General features: G+C 33.0%; 1 protein-coding gene across 1 annotated transcript; it reads left to right on the top strand.

The window, feature by feature from the left end:
- The first annotated feature begins 422 nt into the window (after positions 1-422).
- Positions 423-1898, top strand: LOC123542013 (uncharacterized). Its single transcript, XM_045327641.2, has one exon. It carries the CDS (start codon positions 423-425, stop codon positions 1896-1898), a length of 1476 nt encoding a protein of 491 aa, XP_045183576.2.
- The last annotated feature ends 24215 nt before the right edge of the window (positions 1899-26113 follow it).

The raw sequence follows: 26113 nt of genomic DNA, 5'->3' as shown, positions 1-26113 counted from the left end.
GGAAAAGGTCGTCAAAATTATGATTACTTCAATTCATATTAAGTATGAGACATAAACTGAGGGAAAATTTTCATAATTGGCAAAAAATTGATGCTAACGATGAAGTGTTAAAATGGATAAGTGAGGGTGTTAAGTTTCCCTTTAGTGAATCTATTTCTTCATTCTATTTTGAAAATCGGGACTTTAATGATAAACAAACTAATTTCATTTCATCGGAAATCAGAACTTTATTAGTAGAGGGTAAAATTGTGAAATGTAATTCAAAGCCTAGAGGGGTTTCACCTATTAACTGCGTTCAGAAAAAAGGCGGAAAATTTCGGTTAGTCACAGACTTGAGGTTTTTAAATTCAAAATGTCATACACAAAAATTCAAAAATGAAGACATTAACTGTGTTATTTCCAATATCAACAAAAGTGATTACATGGTTACTGCGGATCTTAAAGATGGTTTTTTCCATGTGCCTGTACATGTGGATCATCAAGATTATTTAGGTTTTCAATTTGACAAATTGAATGTGTATTATAAATGGCAAGTTCTACCATTTGGGCATTCATGTAGCCCTTTCTTCTTTGCAAAAACTTTACGTCCAATTATTGACTATTTGCGTTCATTGAATATTCGTGTGGTTGTCTATGTAGATGATTTCATTGTGCTTGCTCCCAAAGATCTAATAGAAAAACATAAAAACATTGTTTTGAGTACGCTAGAGTCATTAGGATTCACGATTAACTATAAAAAATCATCACTTGAACCAGCATTGAAAAAAGTGTACCTCGGGTACATAATTGACAATTCCAATAATAGAACAGTTATCTCTATCGTCGGAGAACGCATAAGTAAATTAAAGCGTTTAATCAGGAGTACAGTGAATAAACAATGTGTACAAGCTAGAACACTTGCTAGAATAGCAGGACAATGTGTCAGCATGTATAAGTGTATTTTTCCAGCAAAATTATTGCTCAGAAATATATATCGGCTATTAAGTACAAAAGTTTCTTGGTCGGACAAGTTAAAGTTGAATGACCCGTGTATAAAAGATTTACAGTGGTGGCTTCAGTCTATTGACGGTTGGAATCGTAAGGTTGTATGTGAGGAACCTATAGACTTGCAGTTGACCACTGACGCGTCCAAATTTGGCTGGGGCGGATGGATCAACCACTCCCTACAGGCGCAAGGGTTCTGGGACCCCTGGGTCCAGAAACAAAGTTCCAATTACCGAGAACTGTTAAGTGTATTAATGTGTCTAGTGTCTTTCCACAATCACCTCGGAAACAAACATGTACAAATATTATCAGACAATGTCACCACAGTGGCGATGATAAATGGTTTGGGAGGATCGAACCTAGCATTAGACAATCTCACAAGGGCTATTTACAGGTTTACAATCCAGAGGGGAATTTCAATATCGGCCAAATTTTTAGCAGGGAGGAACAACGTCAGAGCCGACAGGCTATCAAGATCAACTTACGAGTGGATGCTTCATCCCCAATTGTTTCGTTACTTAGATCGAGTATGGGGTCCTCACCACGTAGACAGGTTCGCGTCGATGAACTCAACGCAACTTCCAATTTACAATTCCCAACATCTCGACCCATTCACGTCAGGGGTGGATGCCTTCGCGCAGGACTGGAGCAATGTCAACAATTACGTGAACGCCCCATTCGCGTTACTTCCACGAGTAATCGAGAAAATAAAGTGTCAGAAAGCCTCCGCCACTCTTATTGCACCAAAATGGACGGCACAACCGTGGTTCCAAGAAATGAAAAAGTTACTGGTGGCGCCACCTATCCACCTCCCTCTGTCAAGGCGGACAGTTTTCTCAAAGAATCGTGCAGAGCCACTAAAAAATCGCAAATGGAATCTGTTCGCGTGGAGAATATCTGGGCAACTCGCTTAAGATGTTTAGGTTGGTCTCCCAGAGCAGCTAAACAAACAGTACATTCTTTAGCCGAAACTACTTTGTGCACATACAATAATATAATTCAAAAATACATTGAATTCTGTGACAAGAAAAGTGTTAATTACAGAGACAATTCATCCACTGCAAATATTGCAGAATTTCTGTGTCATATATCAGACGCTTCTGAAAGACCCGAGTCTGTTTTAAAAACTTCAATCGCAGCAATAAATCTACTGTTCGACTCATTGGGTTTGTGTTCCCCCGCTAGAAACGATGACATTACAAAACTAACTAAAGCACTCGTAAAAACTGGAACTACAAAGCCGATGCAGAGGAATAAGCCTATGCCTATCAAGAATTTTTCGAATTATTCGAATCCATGGGAGATAATAAGGAATTATCTATTCATGATCTTAGAATGAAGGCAATAGTTTTGCTAGCTTTGACAGCTATGACGCGTCCTTCGGATCTAGCACCCAAAGGCAAAGTTTTTAGGCCTGATACTTTTGAAATGATTCCTTTAATCATGCGAGTACAAGATATAGAATTCAATGAAACTTCTATGACAGTTCATTTTCATGGGATTAAAAACGATACAAATAGACAAGGTTTTGAGGTCACAATCCCAAAATCAACAGATGAAGCTATAGACCCAGTGGAATGTTTAAAGGTATATATTGATAGAACTAATCAACATCGTAGGGATGATGAAAGTGCACTTTTTCTATCGTTACGCGCGCCATATCAGGCAATCAAGGCGGATACTGTGGCTAATATTCTGGATGAAGGAATTAAACGCGCAGGTCTTCATGATCAAGGGTTTTCGGCTAAGTCATTTAGGCCAACAGGTGCTACTATGGCCGTTTCTATGGGTATACTGCCAGAGACAGTGATGAAAATTGGTCGGTGGAAGACCCAAGAGGTCTTTATGAATCATTATGTGTATGGCAGAGTGCCGCAAAATTTCACTGATGGACTGCTTAAAGCAGATAGACAGTGACTTGTTTCTTCAGTAAGTTCGGTTGCATGTTAAATAGTTTTCCGTTTAATGTTTTTGCTGTAAAATTATAAGTTTCTTTTACACTGGTGTACATATTCCAGTCGTCATCGTGAAAGTATCACTGTAAATAGATATTGTTCAACATATTCATCTGTAACTCTAAACTCAGCAAAGTAGAACAACAAAAACAGTAAGTGACCTTATAATGGAGATTTAATATAAAGCGTAGTTATACAGAACTAGTTTTTGTTGTGTGATTCGTCTTGTCCGTACGCAAGGCTTTTATGGTTATGGATATTCACCTATATTCACAATGGAAATATACCGGATACACTCAGTGAACCTCTAGACTATACTCAGTTGCTGTTGGGACCTAGGCTTATGGACAAGCACAGCAAAGTAGAACAACAAAAACAGTAAGTGACCTTATAACGGAGATTTAATATAAATCGTAAATTATTCATTGATAAATGTAAATCAGAAAATTGTAATGCATAACTCTATTTCAGTCAACGACGAATCTTTTATTCATGACTTTCCTATCGTTCGCCAAATACGAACTATGAATGAGTGGGTTAAGGTCGTTGAACGGACAACTAATTTGTCTTTCCTTGATTATTGATGGAAATCTAAATATCAACACAGGCAATTGCAAATATAAATATAACTTTCTGTTTAATTTTACATTATGGAGAACAAAAAAAAATCCATGGTAGGTGTTCTGAAATAAGCCGAAATTTGAAAGTATTGACCTGTGTTAAAACATTGCCATGTTTAAAACCTTCTTAATCACGTAAGTACTTATAAGTATCATTCATATACTGAATTTTCTTTATTCTGCAGGACAACAGTTGTTCGCGACAGAACATCTAATCCTGGTTATTCGTCATTAGCCAATCCTTTAAAGTTCATACATGATCTAGCGTTTCCGGTACAGAGAACGTTACTGATATGATTAAATTACTCCACATCACTTAGAGTAAGTGCTTGAATTAACATGGCCACGGATTGTCAAGCTGTAGGCGTCAAATTTGCTGGAAGCTTAATGTGATTAAGAATATTCTTAGAAGAGAAAATCAGTTTGTGGATAATACATTCTCTTCTTTATTATCTAACTCGTAGTGACATTTGATTCTTTTGAAAACATTGAAACCATTTTAGTTTAGGACGTTTTATTCATATTTCAAAAAATTAACTACAGGAACTGGAAATTGAACTGAAATCTTAACGCAATCAAAACAAGACGTAATACATGTATTTAAAATAAGTATTTCCTCACCGCATTTCATACTAAAGCAAAGATAAATATACATTAGAAGAAAAGACATGATCCAAGAACGCAACCTCTGAAAACGGCACATCACAGTGCTGTATACATAATCAACACGTATTTACATAACATCATACAGCGTAGTTAATAATCCACTAAGGGAGCTTATGCAACAATAATCTTTTTTTTTTGTTTTTTTGTTTTGTTTTGGGTTTAACGCCGTTTTTCAACAGTATTTCAGTCATGTAACGGCGGGCAATTAACCTAACCAGTGTTCCTGGATTCTGTACCAGTACAAACCTGTTCTCCGCAAGTAACTGCCAACTTCCCCACATGAATCAGAGGTGGAGGACTAATGATTTCAGACACAATGTCGTTTATCAAATAGTCACGGAGAACATACGCCCCGCCCGAGGATCGAACTCACGACCCCGCGATCCGTAGAACAACGCTCTACCTACTGAGCTAAGCGGGCGGGCTGCAACAATAATCTACAAACAATTTGTACTTCAATATTTATTTGTAGCTACAAAACTGCAAATTAATAAATCTATATTTAGGTCTGAGCATTGAGTCTTCTACGATGTAAGGGATTAGTCCACGCCATCAATACATATTAATTTAAAAATAAATTTTAATAAATACATGCATAAGTCATTTTACGATGAATGACATGCGTAATGCAAATTGTGATATTGTTATGCAATGATGTTTTCTTTTGTATATTGGACATTTGTAAATGGGAGAAAATGCCTCATTTTGGAAAACATGGGTCTTTTCAAAACATCACTAACAACCATTTGCACTGACAAAACTGTAACGGAAGTAAATGTAGGCATACCAATAAATTATACTTTCTCTCTGCAGAAACAGGTGAAACATCAAGAACCTGAAAAGGTAAGAAAACTTCTTCTACTGAGTTGTCGTAAATATAAACCTGCTCAAAATTTCGAAAGTTCCTGCGTCTGAGATTGCAGTTTCACAACATTAAACATGCTAAAGTATTTCATAAAGTATATACCTAACATTTCTGTAGATAAGAAAATACATACCAAAGCAAAACCCTTTTCAAGGATTTGTACTCTTATGTTCTTAGATTTTGTTAACTGGAAAATAATTGATAAGAGGTTTAGCACAAATTATAAATGTACTTGATTGCCATTTTGATAATTATAGACCCAATTAGTATCTGTATTATGTTGAGTTTCCATAATTTTACTAATAAGAATTTTTTGTTGACAACAGTTAGACAGTTAGACGCCGACAGAGCAATGACTTAATTCATCTACTTGATGATCTACAAATATAATTATAGTACACACCAGAATGAGCGTTTTGTTTTTCACAGGAAATAAACGGTATGATTAAATTAATCTACATGACAAATAGAATTAGATGTTTGAATTAACACAACAAAGGCTACATTCCGGAAAAGAGTATCTCATCTGTAAACAGTAGGTGTCATTCTTGATGGGGTTAAAACTATCCTTATCATAGGAAATCAGTTAAAAAATAATACCAGACAAATTTTCTTACTTTATTATTATTAATAATAAATGGATTGTGACATTTGTTTTACATAAAAATGCGTATCGTTTTTTTTGTATCTTTGTAAAATTTTAATTGAAATTGAAACACAGGACGGAAAATAAAATAAATGTCATTCAACGCATTCAAACCAAAAGGTAGAATTCAGAATTAAGTATTGCATACTTAAACAACAGCAAATACACAATAGGAAAAGTCACCGCCCAAAAACAAAACCTCCGAAATAAGCAAACACCACAGCTTTGTATAAAACCAACAGATGTGTTTCACATAAAGGATAGTAATAATTAATTAATGTAAAAATATTCTGCACAGAATTGGTGTTTCTAGATTTTTCACGCGTTAAAAAATTGAAAATTAAAGAATTTAGTTTAAGGAACTGAATGTCTATAGTCTGTGTCTGTGTATTATCCCAAATTCACAAATGTACTTCGATATAAGTGCCCCTTTACACGTCTTCTTAAAACGAATGTACACATTTAATTTAAAGTCACGTTTTCTTATGCGATGATGAATATATTTTGTTTGTATTTTGGGTGCTTCAGGCTTTCAGATGACTATAATTACGTTTTACTGATAGATGGCTACCTTATTCAGTTAAAACTTTCAACATTGTACATGCATGTACGAAAACAAAAGGAAACATTACAGGAAAGGAACAAACTTGTTATAGGACACTTGTTCATCGAAATTCCAATACTCATCATTCATTATCATTTTTCTGGTGATCGTGGCATTGTTTTTTAATTTATGTTTTCTGTTTGGTAGAGCACCACAACGAAGAAACATAAATAATTGCCAGAGAACGCGTTTACGTTTGTTCAACATCTAGTTTTATAATTGTGGAGTAGTTAAAATGACAACTGCCAAATGTAAGATCAAGAAGAAATTGCAGTTGCACAATATTATATATTGAAAAAAGTTTCAAACATGACATACAATACAATAATTTAGATAAACTACTAAAATATGAGTGCATTGCCTGTACATGTTGCTTAAACTAATACACGTAATCATCGCGAAACTACACAAAAACTCTTTCAAGAGCGTTTACACTTTTCCTCTCATATTGATTTAAATGAACAGGTAGTTGATATCTGGTTTAGTGCAAATTTAAGATGTGCTTGACGTCCATTTCTATAATTATAGGCATTTATGGTAAGGTTTTGAGCTACTGCTAAGACATAGTAATTAGCAACTAAGAGCTTTAAATGATGTCATTTCAAAGTTCGAAAGTTCGTAAATTGGTCTGTACTTGCCACAACCTTTATCAAAGTGGCTTAGTCAAAGCGCTTAAGTTATTTGTAAGAGGTGCAGCACAGAAAATTAAACATTGTAGCAATTAATACAGACTCGATCTCCAGCTCTGTTGCAACATAATTCAATTTGTAGTTGGAGTGAAATTAAACCATTACATATTTTTGTGCTACCCTTGTATGATAAAGCTTCGACATACGGTCGTTTTAAGTAGATAAGAAGTTTGTCGAACGGAAATGGTTCGAAGAAAATTTGATGTTTTAGCATGAAAAGCTTAAATGTGATGAGAAGAATAATGCATATGAGCAATTTGCCAAATTGAATGTATTAACCCGTTGAACACAGTATCTTATTTAACTGGTTTAATGAATTAAATATCTAAAGAGACTCATATAAAATCCTTTATTAATATGTTGTCATTGAAATTCTTTGCACATATCCTGTTCAAAGTAGATAATGCAGAAGAAGTTTGTTTCTTGTTATTTATATAATGTTTGATGCATTCCATGAAACAGAAGTATATTTTACACTTAAACATTGAAATTATAAGCATAGATGTGTATTTTGGAAGTAGCGTTTTGGTTTACACTTCAGAAAACTTGACAAAATAAATTTAGACATCTATTTTAAAATGACGCTAGCAGACGGATAGGAGTGCATGTTTTCTATTAATAAGACAATTGATATATTTAGGGAAGTATAGATCTTAAAATGAAGGTTCCAGTAGATGGCCTAAACAGCTAAAGGTCTCTAAATGGGGTAAGTTCATCAACAGCAGTTGTTTTTATAGAACTACATGAGAAAGTTTGCAACCTATTTATAATAGCAGAAACTATCTAACGTAAATAAAAACACTTCTAACACTACGCGTATGCAAAACATTCAAGTTTTAACTGATTATTTAAAACAAATTTGAAAATTTAAATATGGGTACAAATGTCGACCGTTTCCAAATAATTGCCATACATGTTTTTAAATGTATTTAATACAAAAAAGCGTTTAAAATTCAATGGTACTGCTACAACAGTTTCGGGAAATATTAAGTCAGAAATTTATACTTTGCCGCTTAAGAATTTATTTTGCTCTGTCATTGTTAATTTTGCAAAGATTATGATAAGACTTTGCAGTGAATATTATTTTAACAATTGCAGCTAGATTAGCAAATGTTTAATAATTATACTCTTAACAAATGTGTTACAATTTGAACGTTCGGCGTTATAAGATCAGACTATAAACATGGGCGAATACAGACTCTAAATGATAAATGTTAAAAGTGTCATTGCAGAAAGCAGTGTAATTGGGAAATGGTAAAAACGTCGTTCTGCACACATAGGGCAACATGCCAGTAACGATTATTTTATTTCAAACTTCAGCCATTGGCACAGTCGTAAAGAGTGATCAATGTGACGATATGTATTGCCACCCTGGTCTTGGATTTATCATGCACAGTGCATTAACCGTACAAACTTGTGGTAGCGATGGTGTTACGTGTAAGTTGAGAGAATTACTTTTGCTAGAGATGTATAATGCTAACAATATTAACATTTAACTAGATATTTGCTATATTGTCTTTTATTTTTTGATATCTGCCATATATTGACTATGTTCGCAAATAAACAGGAACTCAAGCGAAAATGGTTATACTGATAACACGTTTTAAAATATTCTGAAAGTTTTACATTTATAAATATTTACGACTTATCTTACGTTAAGATTTTTATTTACTTCTAGATTTCAGTGGATTAATCCACTGCTATTTGCATAACGTTACACTTGCTAAAATATATATGACATGATACTTGCAAACGACACTTTGTCTAATTATGGTTTTCCTTTATGTGACAAACTATTTCAAAACGTCTGTTGTAGGCTGGTCATAATTTCTAAAAAATATGCAAAACAATCAAAATCTTGTTCAGACATCAACGATTGATGTCGACGTCTAAATCGTGGAAGGAACATGTCGCCCTGTGATAGCTATTGTTTTAATCAAGGCAATGAAAATTTTACTCCTGTATAAAAGAGATGTAGAACAGACAAGAATTTGGATCCCTCAAATAGATGTTGACATCTGAGCTAGAGATCTGCGTCTTATACCTGAAATAAAGTAAATATTTGTTTGAAAAGACGGAAAATAGTGTTCCCGGGAACTGACCAAAATGCAATAAATGTGATAAAAACGAACATACAAATTGTCCTAGAACAACAAAAAACAACCTTTCCAGACAATCAGATAATATAGTTTGTCGCAGCCCTACCTTCAAAAACAAAGGTACCGTCTATGAACAGACTGCAGCAAAATGCTACAAGGGGTTAATACCTGCTCATTCATTTAACACTGTATGCTGTCACGTGACCTGGTGTACGGCAAGAAAAAGTCAAGATGGCGGGCGTGGATGTTGAAGAAAGAAATGCTCCTTATTTGTTCATTGATGTCTCTGTGAATATTTCCTTTAGGGTAGACTTTTTTGTCGTATAACACGACACTGACATTTGTTTTTCATCGGGTGTATACCATAACCTCAGACAATGGCTCGATTTTCTACATTTTGCCCTTGAGTGTAACACAAACAATGGAAAATAAACAAATGTCAGTACCGTGTTATACGACAAAAAGTCTCCCCTAAAGGATATATTTACAGAGAAATCAATGAACAAAAAGGAGCCTACCTTTCCTCAACATCAACGTCCGCCAACTTGACTTTTTCTTGCCTTACACTAGGTCACGTGACAGCATACAGTGTTTAAAGGTCTTGATTTTGAAAGCGATATCTCGTTACGGCTTCTGTGTACGCATAGTAATGAAATATACGTAAATACGAACAAAATCTATTGAGCGTCCAAGAAAAATGGCATGAAGTCTTTCTTTCACCACTTAATGTAACGTATATGTCTTCCGTCAGACACATAGTTATGGTTATCGTTAGTGCTGAGTTTGTTTTATGTCATACACAGTTCTGAGATGATGCATGCATCTTCATTAGGTTTATAAGAAAACAGTCTTGGTGTTATTTGAAATATTTGTGTTTTGATATACTAGTAGTCGTTTTATTATGATTACTTGCGCTGCATGTTTTGTGCTCCCACAATGCATAACAAAGTTCTTTGTCGAAATGATTTTCCAAAGAAACTAAAATACACAATGACACACATAAACATGCCTTCAAACTTTTCATACAAATGTAAACAGTTATTGCTACGTTGAATTTCTATATGAACTGCAGGTAAACATTAACATGCACTTATTGCTTTTCTTTATTTTAGTATGATGTTTAGAAATGCCTTTTATAGATTGTTGACATTCATATGAACACTTTCCTCTATTTAGATCATGACCTCTGTGAGTTCAAGAAAGCTTTCTGCAGAGACAATACATTGTATATGGACAAATTAGGACCCTGTTCAGTAAATACAAAGCATGTGCCGAAAATATTTGAATAAAAAAGGAAATATATGTTTGTTACGTTGTTTTTATTTCTAGTATAACAATGATATTATTAGCTTGGAGACGTTCTATAATAGTTGATAAATATGGTGCCACAATCACACATTCTTTTGCCCCTTTGTTTCATATATCACTCAAGCTGTAAAAGATGGCTAGAATTAAGATAAAATATAATTAAATAAATTATCTATAATAATGCTAATGCACACTGCATGTTTTCTGCAGCACACTACATACTGTATACATCGACATGTTTTTAAACCAAACATTCTAAATCGGAAGAAAATAATTAAACTAAAATAATCAAGTTATAATTCAGCAGCTAACTGTTACTTAAGAATATTGATACAGCTTTAGGTTTGAGTCTAACACTGTACTTATTTGGTCGGTAACGTTTATTCTAACACTGTACTAGTTTGATTTGTAACATTTATACCTTGTACTGACTGGTTTTATAGTCTAATAGTTAATGTGTCATGTCATGTATAGTTAGAAAACTCTAATAGATAACGATAAGTCCGTCAATATAAGTTACATAAATGTTAAATAAAATATTAATGCGTAGTTTGTGGTATACTCTTCAATCATTTATTTTCCTTTTGTTGGTAAAACAACTATTTTGTCGAGATATGAGGTCGAAAATTCAATTTTCCAAAGTACGAAATTAATTTTTATTGGTTTTGTATAATTTTCATGAGTTGGGTTGATTAAACTACAAAAAATAACGAAAATTAGCCCTCTGCCCTCCTCAAATATCAAGGATTTCTCATTATTCTGGAAGTGTCTTCTTTACTATTCAGTATTGGAACCTGTGTAATTCGAACGATGTAGATTGCTTTAGTGTAATTTAAACTTCATGTTAATTCAACTTCTCAATATCACTTGTAAACATTTTTTCACCACTCCTACATTCCTCGAGGGTAGCTAAAAGGAGAAAATGTTACTTGTCCGATTATTGTAACACTCCGATTAGTACCACTTTCAGTGAATCAATTTGCTGCTTTAAATGAACAAATTGCACAAAATATGTGAGGAAGGTACAGGATAAAAAGATTAATAAGGATCTATTACATTGACAGTACTTATTGCACATATGTCTATTCTTATAAATTTCTGTTCAAACAAACTACTTGTACTTGCTTCTTTCAGACCTGTGCTTATTGCATGCATCTACAAAGCAAAACTCTGCCATGACTTTTAATTACCAGTTTTAGGGCCTATTGCTGTTGACACCTTTATAAAGAGTAATAGTTAAAATTGTAAACAGACTCAAAAATGTCAAAAGTGAGCAAGATTTACACCAGAAACATTGACTAAAGTTCGGGTTAGAAGGGTAGATTTTAATGTAAATAGATATAAAAATCTCAAAAGTTTGTTCAGTTTTCGGAGTAGAGAGGTTTCGGATTACTACAAGGGTATTCTTACAATAGAAAATGAATAAGAAAAAATGGGACCAAATAATTCGTTAGGTTTAGAGACGTTTTCGGATTAGATGGGTTCGGAATAGGGAGGTTCCATTGTATTAAGTTGCAGTATAATACAAAATCTGCTATAGTTATTATTTTGTTTGGTTGCATTCTCTGCTTCCAACGTATATTCTGATACACTATAATAATTAACTATCACAACAGCAATCTTTAAATGCTAAGTGTCAATCGAAGTAAGTCTCAGGGGGCACATGGGGGAGGGGGCGGTGGGCGTTGCGGGTCAACCATAAAATCTAGAAAGTCGTCATATGACAAATCATTGTGCCAATGTGACATTTTAACACAAAGAGCCCTCCGTACGTGGACTAAGTGTTGTTATATGTTCAATCTTTTCACACAATACAGCCTGTGCAACATTTATACATGAATAACATAGTTCATAGGAGTAAAAAGAGCTTAGCACGTTTAACGCCCTTCAATTTATAAAATCATTCAAAACGAGTCTGTTGTTACTATTTTGCTTGTTTGCTTCTTTTTCTTGTTATTACATATTTTATTAACTATCGGACTCAGTGTTGTTACATTTTGTGGTCACTTTATGTAATAGATTCCATTCCATACATATATGATGGGTTGCCTCTTAAGCCGAAATAACAAACTTTGTTAGCTATTATTATGCCGTTTTTTTTTCTTCTGATAATTCCTATGAAATGCATGTGGTAACGTTGACAACTTTATTGAATGTAATCACGGTATTACTAATAATCTACTACGGCAGAGCTACCATCATTTTAAATTGCAAATATATTTTACTTTTTTCAACATAATTTTATTTTGCAGCGACTCTTCTGATATGCATTAATGTATCTTAAAACCTATTCTTCTTATTATTTTACAAACGCTGCAAAATTTTTGGTCATGTTAATTTTCAAAGTTATACGCAGTTTTAGTCATGACCTATCTATATCGTGTCACACAGCATGGTGTGATGTATAGCGGCTTTATGCCGAGTTAAACTATTGGGTGTTTAATACAATGCAATTCATCAAGCCACTGGAACTTGGCTGCTTTAATACCAGTCTTCTGTCATGTTTATGTTAGCCTTATATAGTGTTCTCGTCCTACTTTTTCTTCTACAAATGCATATAGTACACGCGTATATAATTCATAAGGTTAGTGTCTTATTATTATATGAGCCGCGCCATGAGAAAATCAACATAGTGGCTTTGCGACCAGCATGGATCCAGACCAGCCTGCCGCATCCGCACAGTCTCGTAAGGATACATGCTGTTCGCTAACAGTTTCTCTAATTCCAATAGGCTTTGAAAGCCAACAGCATGGATCCTGACCAGACTGCGCGGATGCGCAGGCTGGTCTGGATCCATGCTGGTCGCAAACCCACCATGTTGGTTTTCTCATGGCGCGGCTCATATGTATTATTGCTTTGTTTCATATATAATGCGCACATATACCTCGCGGTGATGTACAGTTTTGCACTATTTTAAATTTGGTGAAGTTTGATGTAAACCACTAACCGGCTAAAATTCCCTATTTTGTTTTGCCACTTACCTATACGTGTCTCAAAATCAGTATATAGCAACAACATAATTCATGAAGTATAATTCTTAATTAATATTGTTGGCTTTACTTTTATAGATTAAAAACTCCAGAGTTTTACATTATAATCTTTGATTACTTATTTATTTAATCATTTGATACTTGATTTTATTTATCGAAATAGTTTCATTTCAATTATATACAGATATGAGCTCAAATATTTTCTTTTTTTACATTCAGATTTTATCATGAGCAAGACATCAACAATGCTAAACGTCGCTATGAAAGTACATATTTTTAACATGCACCGTTTAAATTCATAAATAACATGTACATGCCTCAAATAGTACTGAATTAATATCTATAAGTAGTTCGTATTTCCATTTAACTTTCTGTATATTAAGATACAAAGAACAGCCTCATTTTCTCTGTTTGGTTATCCATCGATACTCTGAAAACTATGATAGAATAATGTTTATTTATATGCAAATTATTTTCTTCTGAAACTCTGATATTTATTTAAATGTTCCTGAAATGCAAGGAAACTGATAAATACTCTATCGTATTTACAATCATTAAAAAGCATGCCAAACTTTATCAAGACAGAAATAAATCATAAGCGGCTAACGTGCAATATATTTCGAAATGTGTACAGTCAAACCTGTGTTCAAGTCCACCTCTAAACAGAGACCACCTGCTTCTAAATACCACACGTTTTGTTTCTCATTTTAACATTTACAGTGTATAATAACCTGTGAAAAAAGACCACTTCCTAATAAAGACCACATTTGGTTCTCTCAACTGTGGTCTTTATAGACGGGTTTGACTGTAAATGGAAAACGTTCCATTTTAGAGAGTGCGCTATTTTTTGCGTGTTACAGGAAGTTACGTAAGTTTTGTATTGTTATGTTTTGTAAACGTTATTATTAAGTTTATGATATTTATTTTCGAAAATAATTCTTTAATCTCTTACTATGTTACAATTAACTGAAAAAAATTTAGAAACGCTGAGAATGAAACAAAACATATCAGTTGGTACTAAATATCGTTTTAAATATATCCTTTGTTATATAACTTACTAAAACTGAGGGTATCACCGATGTCGGAGAAAAAAATGAAAAATGAAAAATCGGCTACGGTCGTCGGTTTTTACTGTAGTTTGCCAAAATTGTGAAAGAAAAAACAAGCTAATAAAGCAAAAAAGGTCACTATTATACTTTTAATGTTCTGCAAGCAGTTAAACTGGTTTGAATTTCTAAACATATTTTTACCGTAATTTACCAAAATTGTGAAACAGAAAACAAGCTAAAAAAGCAAAGAAGATTACTACTATACTTTTAATGTTCTGCAAGCAGTTAAACTGGTTTGAATTTTTAAACATAAATTTAGTTGTGGTAACTTCAACTGGTTTGAAGGCTGATAAGAGGCTAATGTACTTGACTGCCACTTCGGTAATTTTAGGTCTAATCAGAAAGGATGATAAAGGGTCATGAAGAGCTTCAAACTTTGTCGTGTCAACGTACGAAAGTTTATAAAAGTGTGTTCCTTTCATAATTTTAATTAAGATGACATGATCAAGAATATAAATATATTCGACAGCTGTAATTTTTAGATGGTAGCATAGGAAATATTACAACGCAAGTAATTTTTTTAACACAAAACGTAATAAATTCAAACGTATTCACACGATTATTTTAATTCGCCTACAGTTATAATAGGATATTATGGTATTTAAACTTACTTTTCAGAATTACGTCGTCCCTTCTAAAAAATTCCGAAAATTAACTGCTCTAATGTAATTGTTATGCGATTCGCTGAAGGAGAAGAGTGGACCAGACATACAGTTTACTGGTTGAAGCAATCAGATTACAAACTCGATCCTGAAGCTGAAACACTTGACTAAAGTGCAACATTATTGTAACTGATGTGATAACATTTCATTTTCAGATGATGCATGATAAGCCTGATCAAACCTAAACATTTAAACTAGACACGTATTAATATATGTGTCAGGTAAAAGTAAAGTTTTGGTCTAAATTAACAAACAAACCTTCACAAAACAAAGATATATACGTATTCTACCATTATGCTAGCAGAATATATTTTTGTTTCATTTAAAAAAGATATCAACGAAGTGTAGTTAGAAATTATTTTATAATTGCGGTTAAAGTTCCATAAGCCTTTTAAATATTATACAAAAAAGCAGTTGAAACAGTTTTACAAATGGATGTTATGCATGAAAACATGGTTAGAAAAGCGCTACTTTTAATACTGCACATGAATATTTACATTTAAATCCATACAGGGGAGGCACCAAAAGCAACAGCAATCAATAACACGTTCTACAATGTTCACTTATATTCAACTCTTTGACAAAGAGAAAAAACATAATTAAAAATCGGAATTAACAACCAATTTGTATTTTCTATGTTAATTGCGGAAGACGTGGCAGTCACAGTTTCAACAAGGTTAACATATTATTATGATTTTAAGTGAATGTGACAGTAGGATGTAATACTGTTAGTATAATATAGGTATAAAATAGTACTTTAATACTTTTATATAGTTTAATTTACTATTCAAACAATTTGCTTACTCACTTTGTAACATCGCCCGCCCGCTTAGCTCAGTAGGTAGAGCGTTAGTGAGTTCGATCCTCGGGCGGGGCGTATGTTCTCCGTGACTATTTGATAAACGACATTGTGTCTGAAATCATTAGTCCTCTACCTCTGATTCATGTGGGGAAGTTGGCAGTTACTTGCGGAGAACAGGTTTGTACTGGTACAGAATCCAGGAACAATGGTAAGGTTAACTGCCCGCCGTTACATGACTGAAATACTGTTGGAAAACGGCGTTAAACACAAAACAAACAAACACTTTGTAACATTCTTTTTCATCCAGGTTATTTCCAGTAAATATAGAAATATCTATAAACTAACTTTTCAAACACATCACTACATGGAGAACAATAACATTTTTTATCCTACCTTCATGCAAAATAAAGGCAAAAATCGAGGGGTCAGATAAATTATGCTTTATCTGGTCAGTGACTAAATAAAGCTTGGCGGACTACTTTTTGGATTTTTTTAAAACGACGCCATCTTGTTTTTGAGAATAACTGCTAAAAGACATATTTAAGCAATTATTTTCATAAACGCGCTTTTATTAGGTATGTGAGACCATCACAAATGTATCGTGTATGCATACCGTACTTGCAATTACTACAAAAAGTTTTTATAACGGAAACACTCGGAGAAACGGGAAGTGACTCATGTATAGCGTTTGTTCAGAATTTTAGCTTTCTACTCGTCAATCTAGGAATATATTGCATCTGTAATGGAGTGTTATTGAATAAAATCATTGAGGAAACGGTTTGCCTATTCGTTTTGTCAAGCGGCGATATGGCGTGTATATAAGTCTCGTCAATCGTTTGCTTGGTGAGGATGGGCAATCCGACATTCAACTGAACTTCGGACAAAACTTCACTTGGCAGCAAATTAAAATTATTCTTTAATGTTCAGCAGAACAGAGAAGTCAGACACAAAGCAGAACAAGGTTAGCCTTTGTTTTTCGGCTCTAATTTTATAATATTTTTATTTTAAAGACCTGTTTGTGTAATGGTGGGGCGTATTAATTTCTGTGCAAGACAGACTCAGATCTAGTTGGTGGTAAATTTTGAATTTTAATTAAAGAATGATTTTAGATCAGAAGGTAGGATAAATAGAACATCAAGTTACTGTCTTATAAATTTAAATTTATTAAGTTCGTCTACGAAAAAATAAAAGTCTCGGCAGAGCCTCGACTTTTATATTTTCTCCGACTCACTTAATAAATTTAAATTTATAAGACAGTAACCTAATATTCTCTATTTGACTTTATCTAAGATAAATTAAAGATTTTACGTCTGGATAAATAGCAGGCGCTTTTCTACGATTCAAAGAATTAATTTAATTAAGTCTTTCAATGTTATGATCAAAACGAATATTCATAATATTGGCAGAAAACTTGCTAGTAGAATATAATATGTTTTATTAAAATATTTTTCATTATTTGGATTTTATTCCACAATGAGGTAAGGAAGCATAGCTTTATTTTGCCGTTTGACATTTCTGAACCTGTAGTGAATGCGTCTTTTAGAATGCTTGGTCTGCATAGTCAATGTTCAATTAAGTATGAATCGTCGACGATTCCTGTTCAATTTGCCAATTCTATTCTGTTGTTCATTTTGCATGAACGCTTAAAAGATTTCATTTCTTTCATTTACATTATATTTCTCTTCCAAAGATTAAATCAAACAAATGGCCAGCACTATTTGGTACGATTTCAATGACTGGTCTTAAGTTGTTCCAGTTTAAATATTCGATAAGAATGTTGTTTTTTATGGAAGTACTTAAATCCATAAGCTCAGCTGTTTGTAAAAAAATATGCTGTTCGTAAAACAATTACTAGACATAATAATTTCTCAAAAGGCTGTTTCCATTCGCTAACCAATTTTTAAATGAGTTCATTAAGCGAATACGTCAGCTAAAACAATCAATGCATGTCTTTATTTCGTATCATCCCACCAATCTAAATATTTTATCGTATTATTTTCTTACACCCGGAAATGTTTGAGTGACATACTTTCAGGACAATATATCTACTAGTATATTCCATTTTATGTTCCAATCAACTAGTAAATTTTTTTCATAATGTTAAGATCAGTTCGAATATTCATCATAAAAGGATATAAGCGCTGATGGAATATAATCAATCAAAGTATTTACCATAATTTTAGTTTTATTTAACAATTTAGCGTATGAAACAAAGATTTATTTCGGAATTGAATTTGCTTAACCTGAAGTGTGTGCTTCTTTTAGAATTGTTTTGTTTTATTTCTTCTTGTAACTGTTGCATGTAGTTTGTCATTTTGTGAACACATCAAAGTTTGTGTTAAAATGTAAGTGTAGACATTTTTAATGGCTCAAACTGAAGAACAAATTATGTTGTATTAAGTAACCCTTGTTTGTTAAGATAATTTTATCCTATTCTTTGCTTATAATGAATTTGCACATTGTTTTTTCCTAAGGTGTACGTAATCTATAGGTTTTACAGGTCTGTAGATAACATCGGGACAAATGAACGACAACCAATCCTTTCAGGTGGGAAGGTCACATTGTAACAAGTAATAGGCCATAGTAATCATTTTTTCATTCCATTCGTATTAAACTCGTATTTTGTCTGGAGTAATTAAACATAAAAGAGTTAAGATGAAAACGTTTGTTATTTTCATTGTAGTTTGTCTGGGTAAGAATTGTTTTAATATTTACCATAAATATATTTGATACAAAAAAAAAAGCGTTTACTATTCATTGGTACAGTACAGATACAACAGATTCGGGCAATTTTAAGTCAGAAATTTATACTTTACCGCTTAAGAATTGATTTTGCTCTGTCATTGTTAATTTTGCGAAGATTATAATGAGACTTTGCAATAAATGTTACTGTAACAGCTGCAGCTAGATTGGCAAAAGTTAAATAATTATTCTTTTAACAAATGTGTTATAATTTGAACTTTTGGAGTTCTAAAATCAGACTATAAACATGGGCGAATACAGACTCTAAAAGATAAATGTTAAGAGTGTAATTGCAAAAGGCAATTTAATTGGGAAATGATGGAAACGTTGTTCTGCACACATAGGGCAGCATGCACGTAACAGTTATTTTATTTCAAATTTCAGTCATCGGCACAGTCGTAGATAGTGACAAGTGTGACGATGTGTATTGCTATAGTAATGGGTTTGGATTTATCATGAACAGAGCATTAAACGTACAAGTCTGTGGAAGTGATGGTGTTACATGTAAGTTGAGACAATTATATTTGCTAGAGAAGTATAATGCTGACAATATTAACATTTAACTCGATATTTACTATATTTTCTTTTATTTCTTGGTAACTGCAATAAATTAACTATGTTTGCATATTAACAGAAACTCAAGCGAAAATGGTTTTACTGATAACAAGTTTTTAAAGTCTTCTTATGCATCAAGATTTGTATTTACTTCTTGAGATCAGTGGATTAACCCATTGCCATTGCTATTACACTTATCATAATATGTACGACATGATACATGTTACTTGCACACGACACTTTGTCTAGATATGATGTTCCCTTATGTGAAAAACTGTTTCAAAACGGTAGTTGTATGCTGGTCATAAGTCTTAAAATATGCAAACAATAAAGGTTTTATGATGACATCAACGTTTGATGTCAGGGTCTTAATCAAAGAAGGGCCATTTTGCCCTGTGATAACTATTGTTTATAATATCAAGTCATTTAAAACTCTATTAATATATAGAATAGATGTAGAACAGACAAAACTTTGGACCTCTCAAATTGGTTTTGACCTCTGAGCTATAGATCTGCGTCTTATACCTGAAATATAGTAAATATTTGTTCGAAAAGACGGAAAAAGTGCTCCAGGAAACTGATGAAAATGTTTTATACAGCAAAAAGTTTGTCCTAAATGAAGTATTCACAGAGAAATCAATGAACACAAAAGGAGCATCTTTCCTCAACATCCACATCCGCCGTCTTGACTTTTTTGCCGTACACTCTAGGTCACGTGACAGAATACAGTGTTTAAAGGTCTTGAATTTGAAAGCGATCCCTACTGTGTAAGCATAGAAATAAGTCTCCGTAAAGAGGAACAACATTTAATGAGCGGACAAGAAAAATGACATGAACTTTTTCTTTTATCTCCAAATGTATCGTCAGAAGTTACAAGTCTATGTCTTTCATTAGTGCTGAGTTATTTTCAAAATCTATTATATAATACACAGCTCTGTGATGATATCTTATTAGGTTATAAAATGGAACACATCTGGTGATTTAAGCTATTCATGGTTTGATATTGTACGCTACACATCGACCTTTTATAATGATTACTTGCGCCACATGTTTTATGATCCAACAAGGCATAACAAAGCTCTTTGTTGAAATGATTTGATTTTCAAAAGAAACGTAAATACACAAATGGCACACATAAGCATGCCTTCAAACTTTTCATGAATATGTAAACAGATACTGTTACCGTGAACCTCCCATTATATGAACTACAAGTAAACATTAACCTGCACTTGTTTTTTTTTCTTACTTTATTGAAGTATGATGTTTTGAAATGTCATTTATATTTACCTGATTGTGGTTATTGACATTCATATGTACATTTTTCCTCTGTTTAGATCATGACTTCTGTGAGTTTAAGAAAGCTTACTGCAGAGACAATACATTGCGTGTGGACAAAGCAGAACCCTGTTAAGTAAATACAAAGTATTTGTCGAAAATGTTGGAATAAAAAAGCAAATATATGTTTGTTACGTTGTTTTCAGTTCTTGTATAATAATGATATTATTATCTTGGAGACGTTCTATAATAGTTTATGAATACTGTGACACAATTACAAATCCTTTTATCCCTTTGTTTCATATATCACTCAAGCTGTAAAAGAAATTAGATAAGCTATTCATAATGCTAATGGACACTGCACATTATCTGCAGCATACTACATACTGTCTCGAATGATCGATACACATCGAAATGTTTTTAAACCATCCTAATAAGTATATCGGAAGAAAATATTTATACTAAAACAATAAAATGAAGGTATATTAATAATTCATCAGATAACTATATTATTTAAGAATATTGTTGCAACTTTTAATTTGAGTCTAACACTGTAATTGTTTGATTGGTAATTTATTGCCTTGTTTTATAATCTAATAACGAATGTGTCATGTCCTGTATAGTTAACTGACTCTAACAGATAAGAAACGATAAGTCTGTCGATATATAGGTTACACAAATATTCAACTAAAATATTAATACGTAGTTTGTCATACTCTTTAATCATTTTTCTCATGGTTTTGGTAAGACAATTTTTTTTCGTCGGGATACGAGTTCAAAAATTCAATTTTTCAAAAATAATTTCAAATTAATAAACTTTTTACTGTTTTTTTTTTAATTTGGGTTGGCCTGGTTATACTTAATAAAAATGGAAATTAGTCCCTTGCCCTCCTCAAATATAAAGAATGTCTGCGCTACGGTGGTTCACGTTGTAGTACGTGTAACTGTGATTAAGGAACTTGGCATTTCCTTTGTATATTCATCCATGTTCTACTTTCCCCTTCAATCCCCTCCCTTCCCCCCTCTATCTATATTTTGCATAAAATTAAAAATTTACTTGTTATATTTTTGAAGCAACACACCTATAATATTTTTCCGTTACAACTTCTTTTTTTTGTAGACCTACTTTGGAAATGCGTAGCTGTGAAGCTGTGTTTATGGTGCTTTGTGCTACCGAGTTCTTGGTCATGTTAATTTTCAAGAAGTATTAAGTACATATATATGCAGTTTTAGTCACGACCAATCTATATCGTGTCGCACAGAATGGTGTGATGTATGGCTGCTTTATGTCGAAACTGTTGGGTGTTTAATACAATGCAGTTCATTAAGCTTTGTTTCGTTTTCCTTAACGATAAAAGAATGTTGATTTATATGCATTATTTCCCCCCTGAAATTCTAATATTTATTTAAATGTTCCTGAAATGTTAGGAAACTGATAAATACTCTATCATATTTACGATCATTTAAAAGCATGCCAAACTTTATCAAGACAGAAATAAATCATAAGCGGCTTCGCGTAATATAACGAGCAATAAATTTCTATTTCTCAAAATGTGTAAATGGAAAATGTTCCGTCATTTTGGACTGTGCGTTATTTTTTGTGTGTTACAGGAAGTAGCTTCAGTTTTGTATTGCTTTGTTATTAAATATAAAACATTTATTTTCAAACAGAGTTCTTTAATCTCTTATTTTATAATGTCGCGGTATGACGTCCTGTTAACAGAAAATATTTTAGAAACGCTGAGAATGATACAATACACATCAGGTGGCAAAACATATTGCTTTTAATATATTGTTTGTTACATAACTTACAAATATTGAGGGTATCACCGATTTCAGAGAAAGAAGGAAAATGAAAAATCGGATGCGGTCGTCAGTCTTTAGCGTAATTTACTAAAATTGTGAAATAGAAAACAAGCTAATAAAGCAAAAAAGTCACTATTATACTTTTAATGTTCTGCAAACAGTTAAACTGGTTTGAATTTCTAAACATAATATATCATCTTTACCGTAATTTACCAAAATTGTGAAACAGAAAACAAACTAATAAAGCTAAAAAAGTCACTATTATACTTTTAATGTTCTGCAAACAGTTAAACTGGTTTTAATTTTTTTTCTCAGCGTGTTTTCAACTGGTATGAAGGCTGATAAGAGGCTAATGTACTTGACTGCCACTTCGGTAATTTTAGGTCTAATCAAAAAGGACTATAAAAGGTCTTGAACGTACGAAAGTTTATAAAAACTGTGTTCCTTTTAGAATTTTAATTAACGTGACATGATCAAGATTTTAAATATATTCGATAGCTGTAATTTTTAAATGGTAGCGTAGGAAATATTACAACGCAAGTAATTTTTTAATCAAAAAGATACGTAATAAATTCAATCGTATTCACACGATTATTTCAAATTCGCCTACAGCTATAATAGGATGTCATGGTGTTTGAACTTACTTTCCAGGATTACGTCGTCCCTTCTATGAAATTTCGAAAATTAACTGCTCTAATTTAATTGTTATGCGACTCACTGAAGGAGAATAGTGGACCAGACATACAGTTTACTGTTTGAAGCAGTCAGATTTCAAACTCCATCATGAAGCAGAAACACTTGACTAAAGTGCAACATTATTGTAACTGATGTGAACATTGCATTTCTTTTTCAGATGATGCATGATAAGCCTGATCAAATCTGAACACTTAAACTAGACACGTATTAACATATGTGTCAGGTAAAAGTAAAGTTTTGGTCTAAATTAAAAACAAACCTTCACAAAACAAAGTTAGGTACGTAGTCTACCATTATGCTAGCAGAATAGTTTTTTAAACAATATACAAAGATCAATGAAGCGTAGTTAGAAATTACTTTATAATTGCAGTTAAAAAGCAGTTGAAACAGTTTTACAAATGGATGTTATGCATGATAACATGGCTAGAAAAGTGCTACTTTTAATATTGCACATGAATATTTACATTTAAATCCATGCAGGGGAGGCATCAAAAGCAGCAGAATCCGATAACACATTCTACAATGTTCACTGATATTCAACCCTTTGAAATTGTACTTTAAATTAATACTTTTATATAGTTTAATTTGCTCTTCAAACAATTTGCTAACTCACTTTGTAACATCGCCCGCCCGCTTAGCTCAGTAGGTAGAGCGTTAGTGAGTTCGACCCTCGGGCGGGGCGTATGTTCTCCGTGATTATTTGATAAACAACATTTTGTCTGAAACCATTAGTCCTCCACCTCTGATTCATGTGGGGAAGTTGGCAGTTACTTGCAAACAACAGGTTTATACTGGTACAGAATCCAGGAACATTGGTTAGGTTAGCTGCCCGCCGTTACATGACTGAAATACTGTTGAAAAACGGCGTTAAACACAAAACAAACAAACACTTTGTAACATTCTTTTTCATCCAGATTATTTCCAGTAAATATAAAAATATCTATCAGTTAACTTTTCAAACACATCACTACATGGAGAACAATAACATTTTTTGACTTTATCTAAGATAAATTTTCTACGATTCAAAGAATTAATTTAATTAAGTCTTTCAATGTTATGATAAAAACGAATATTCATAATATTGGCAGAAAACATGCTAGTAGATTAATTTTATAAAAATATTTTTCATTATTTGGATTTTATTCCACAATGAGGTAACGAAACATAGCTTTATTTCGCCGTTTGACATTTCTGAACCTGTAGTGAATGCGTCTTTTAGAATGCTTGGTCTGTATAGTTAATGTTCAATTAAATATGAATCGTTGACGATTCCTGTTCAATTTGCCGATTCTATTCTGTTGTTCATTTCGCATGAACGCTTGAAAGGTTTCATTTCTTTCATTTACATTATATTTCTCTTCCAAAAATTAAATTAAACAAGATTAAATAATAAATTTCACACAATTTAGTGCATTTGACGTTAAAATCAGCTTCCCGCCCATTCTTTCATCAGACGGAATAACTGCGACGTCATCTAAGGAACGTTCCTCCTGACTATACGCAGACATCGTCAAAACACTAAGCAGCTTTGATGTAACTTTCGCGCCTTTCCTTTCGCTATTCATAAGAAACAACGTCAATATTCGATAAAGATATGAAATTTTTTAATAGGATCGGAAAATGTATGAATCGAGCTGAGATAATGTTTAATTTGCCGGTCCTATTCTGTATGAATGAAAATATTTATGACTGTACATGACAATTTTTAAAATGATCGTATCAAAAACAAGTTAAGTTGTATTAAAGAGACCTTTTTGTGTGGAGAAACTTGTTAAGCCCGTCACTGAGCGTGTCTTGTAATGAAATTTAATTCTAATATTTCCCGAGGTGACCTCATCTTTAGATTTTCTCTTTGGCTAGGTGCCTGTAGATAAAATCGTGACATATGAATATAATAAAGCAATCCTTTATCGTCGAAAGGTCATATTTTGTCATAGCAGTAGTGACAGCAATCAGTTTTCTCACTACGAAGCAAGTAGCACTTTTGTCTGGACTATTTACACATAATTAAAATGAAAACGTGCGCAATTTTCATTGCGGTATGTCTTGGTAAGTGAATTACTTTTCATATTAAGAATTCATTTGGCTTTTTCATTGTTAATTTACCGCCGGTTGTAATAAAATAATGTATATATGTACCTTAAGCAGGTGCACGAAGCCTAGCAAAATTTTAGCATGATTATTTGTTTCAATAATTTTGTTGTTAATTGAATGTTTCTCATTCTTAAAGCTTAATGTAAAGAGTGTCATTGCAACAACTGATTAAGTAGAATAAGTAGGAGAAAGGTGTAGACGGGGTACTGCATCCAAGGGGCAGCAGATCATTTACGGTTCTTTTATTTTAAATTTCAGCCATTGGCAGTGTTGTAACAAGTGATCCATGTGAAAATGTTTATTGCCACATTGGTTTTGGATTTGTCATGAACAGAGCATATAACTTTCCTGTTTGCGGCAGTAATGGTGTTACGTGTAAGTTGAGAGAGAGTTACTGGGCTCGATAATATCTTTTAGAATGTCTTTAAGTTTTATCTCATATTCATGGTATTTCCTCCACAATACACTTCTGATATAAGATACCGGATGTGCCGTTTGCATGCATTGCGATACACTGAAAATACAACTAAGGTTCATAATATTTTCTTATCCAGTTGTGATACTACCAAATTCATTTTTGAAATTGACTTTAGACTGACTTGAGATATGCCGTACATTCTATATTATTTCCATACGCCACTGCCGGTCTACATTGCCTCGTAACTCTGCCGTAAGGAAGTACTTTTTAAATTTTTACTTTCGCCTTTGACATAGCGCATGCAGTTGTCGATCGGTTGTGATTACCGAAAGAAAAGAAAGAAAAAAAATCAACAAAAATAATTAGGACACTGACATAGCAGCCGAAATCTTGTAAAGGGCATATCGCCTTTTTGGTTATTTATACTAGGTAGTTTAAAAATCCATTTGTGTTTAAAGGAGTTACGGAGCAGGGAAGAAAAAGTGATTGGGATTTGTTACCTGTAAGGAAGTCGATCTGCGCTTTTAC

The sequence above is a fragment of the Mercenaria mercenaria genome, chromosome 19 (assembly GCF_021730395.1).
Source record: "Mercenaria mercenaria strain notata chromosome 19, MADL_Memer_1, whole genome shotgun sequence".
In the NCBI taxonomy this organism is placed as follows: domain Eukaryota; kingdom Metazoa; phylum Mollusca; class Bivalvia; order Venerida; family Veneridae; genus Mercenaria; species Mercenaria mercenaria.
Note: the sequence above shows the minus strand (reverse complement) of the source record. Positions and strands in the feature narration are given on the sequence as shown.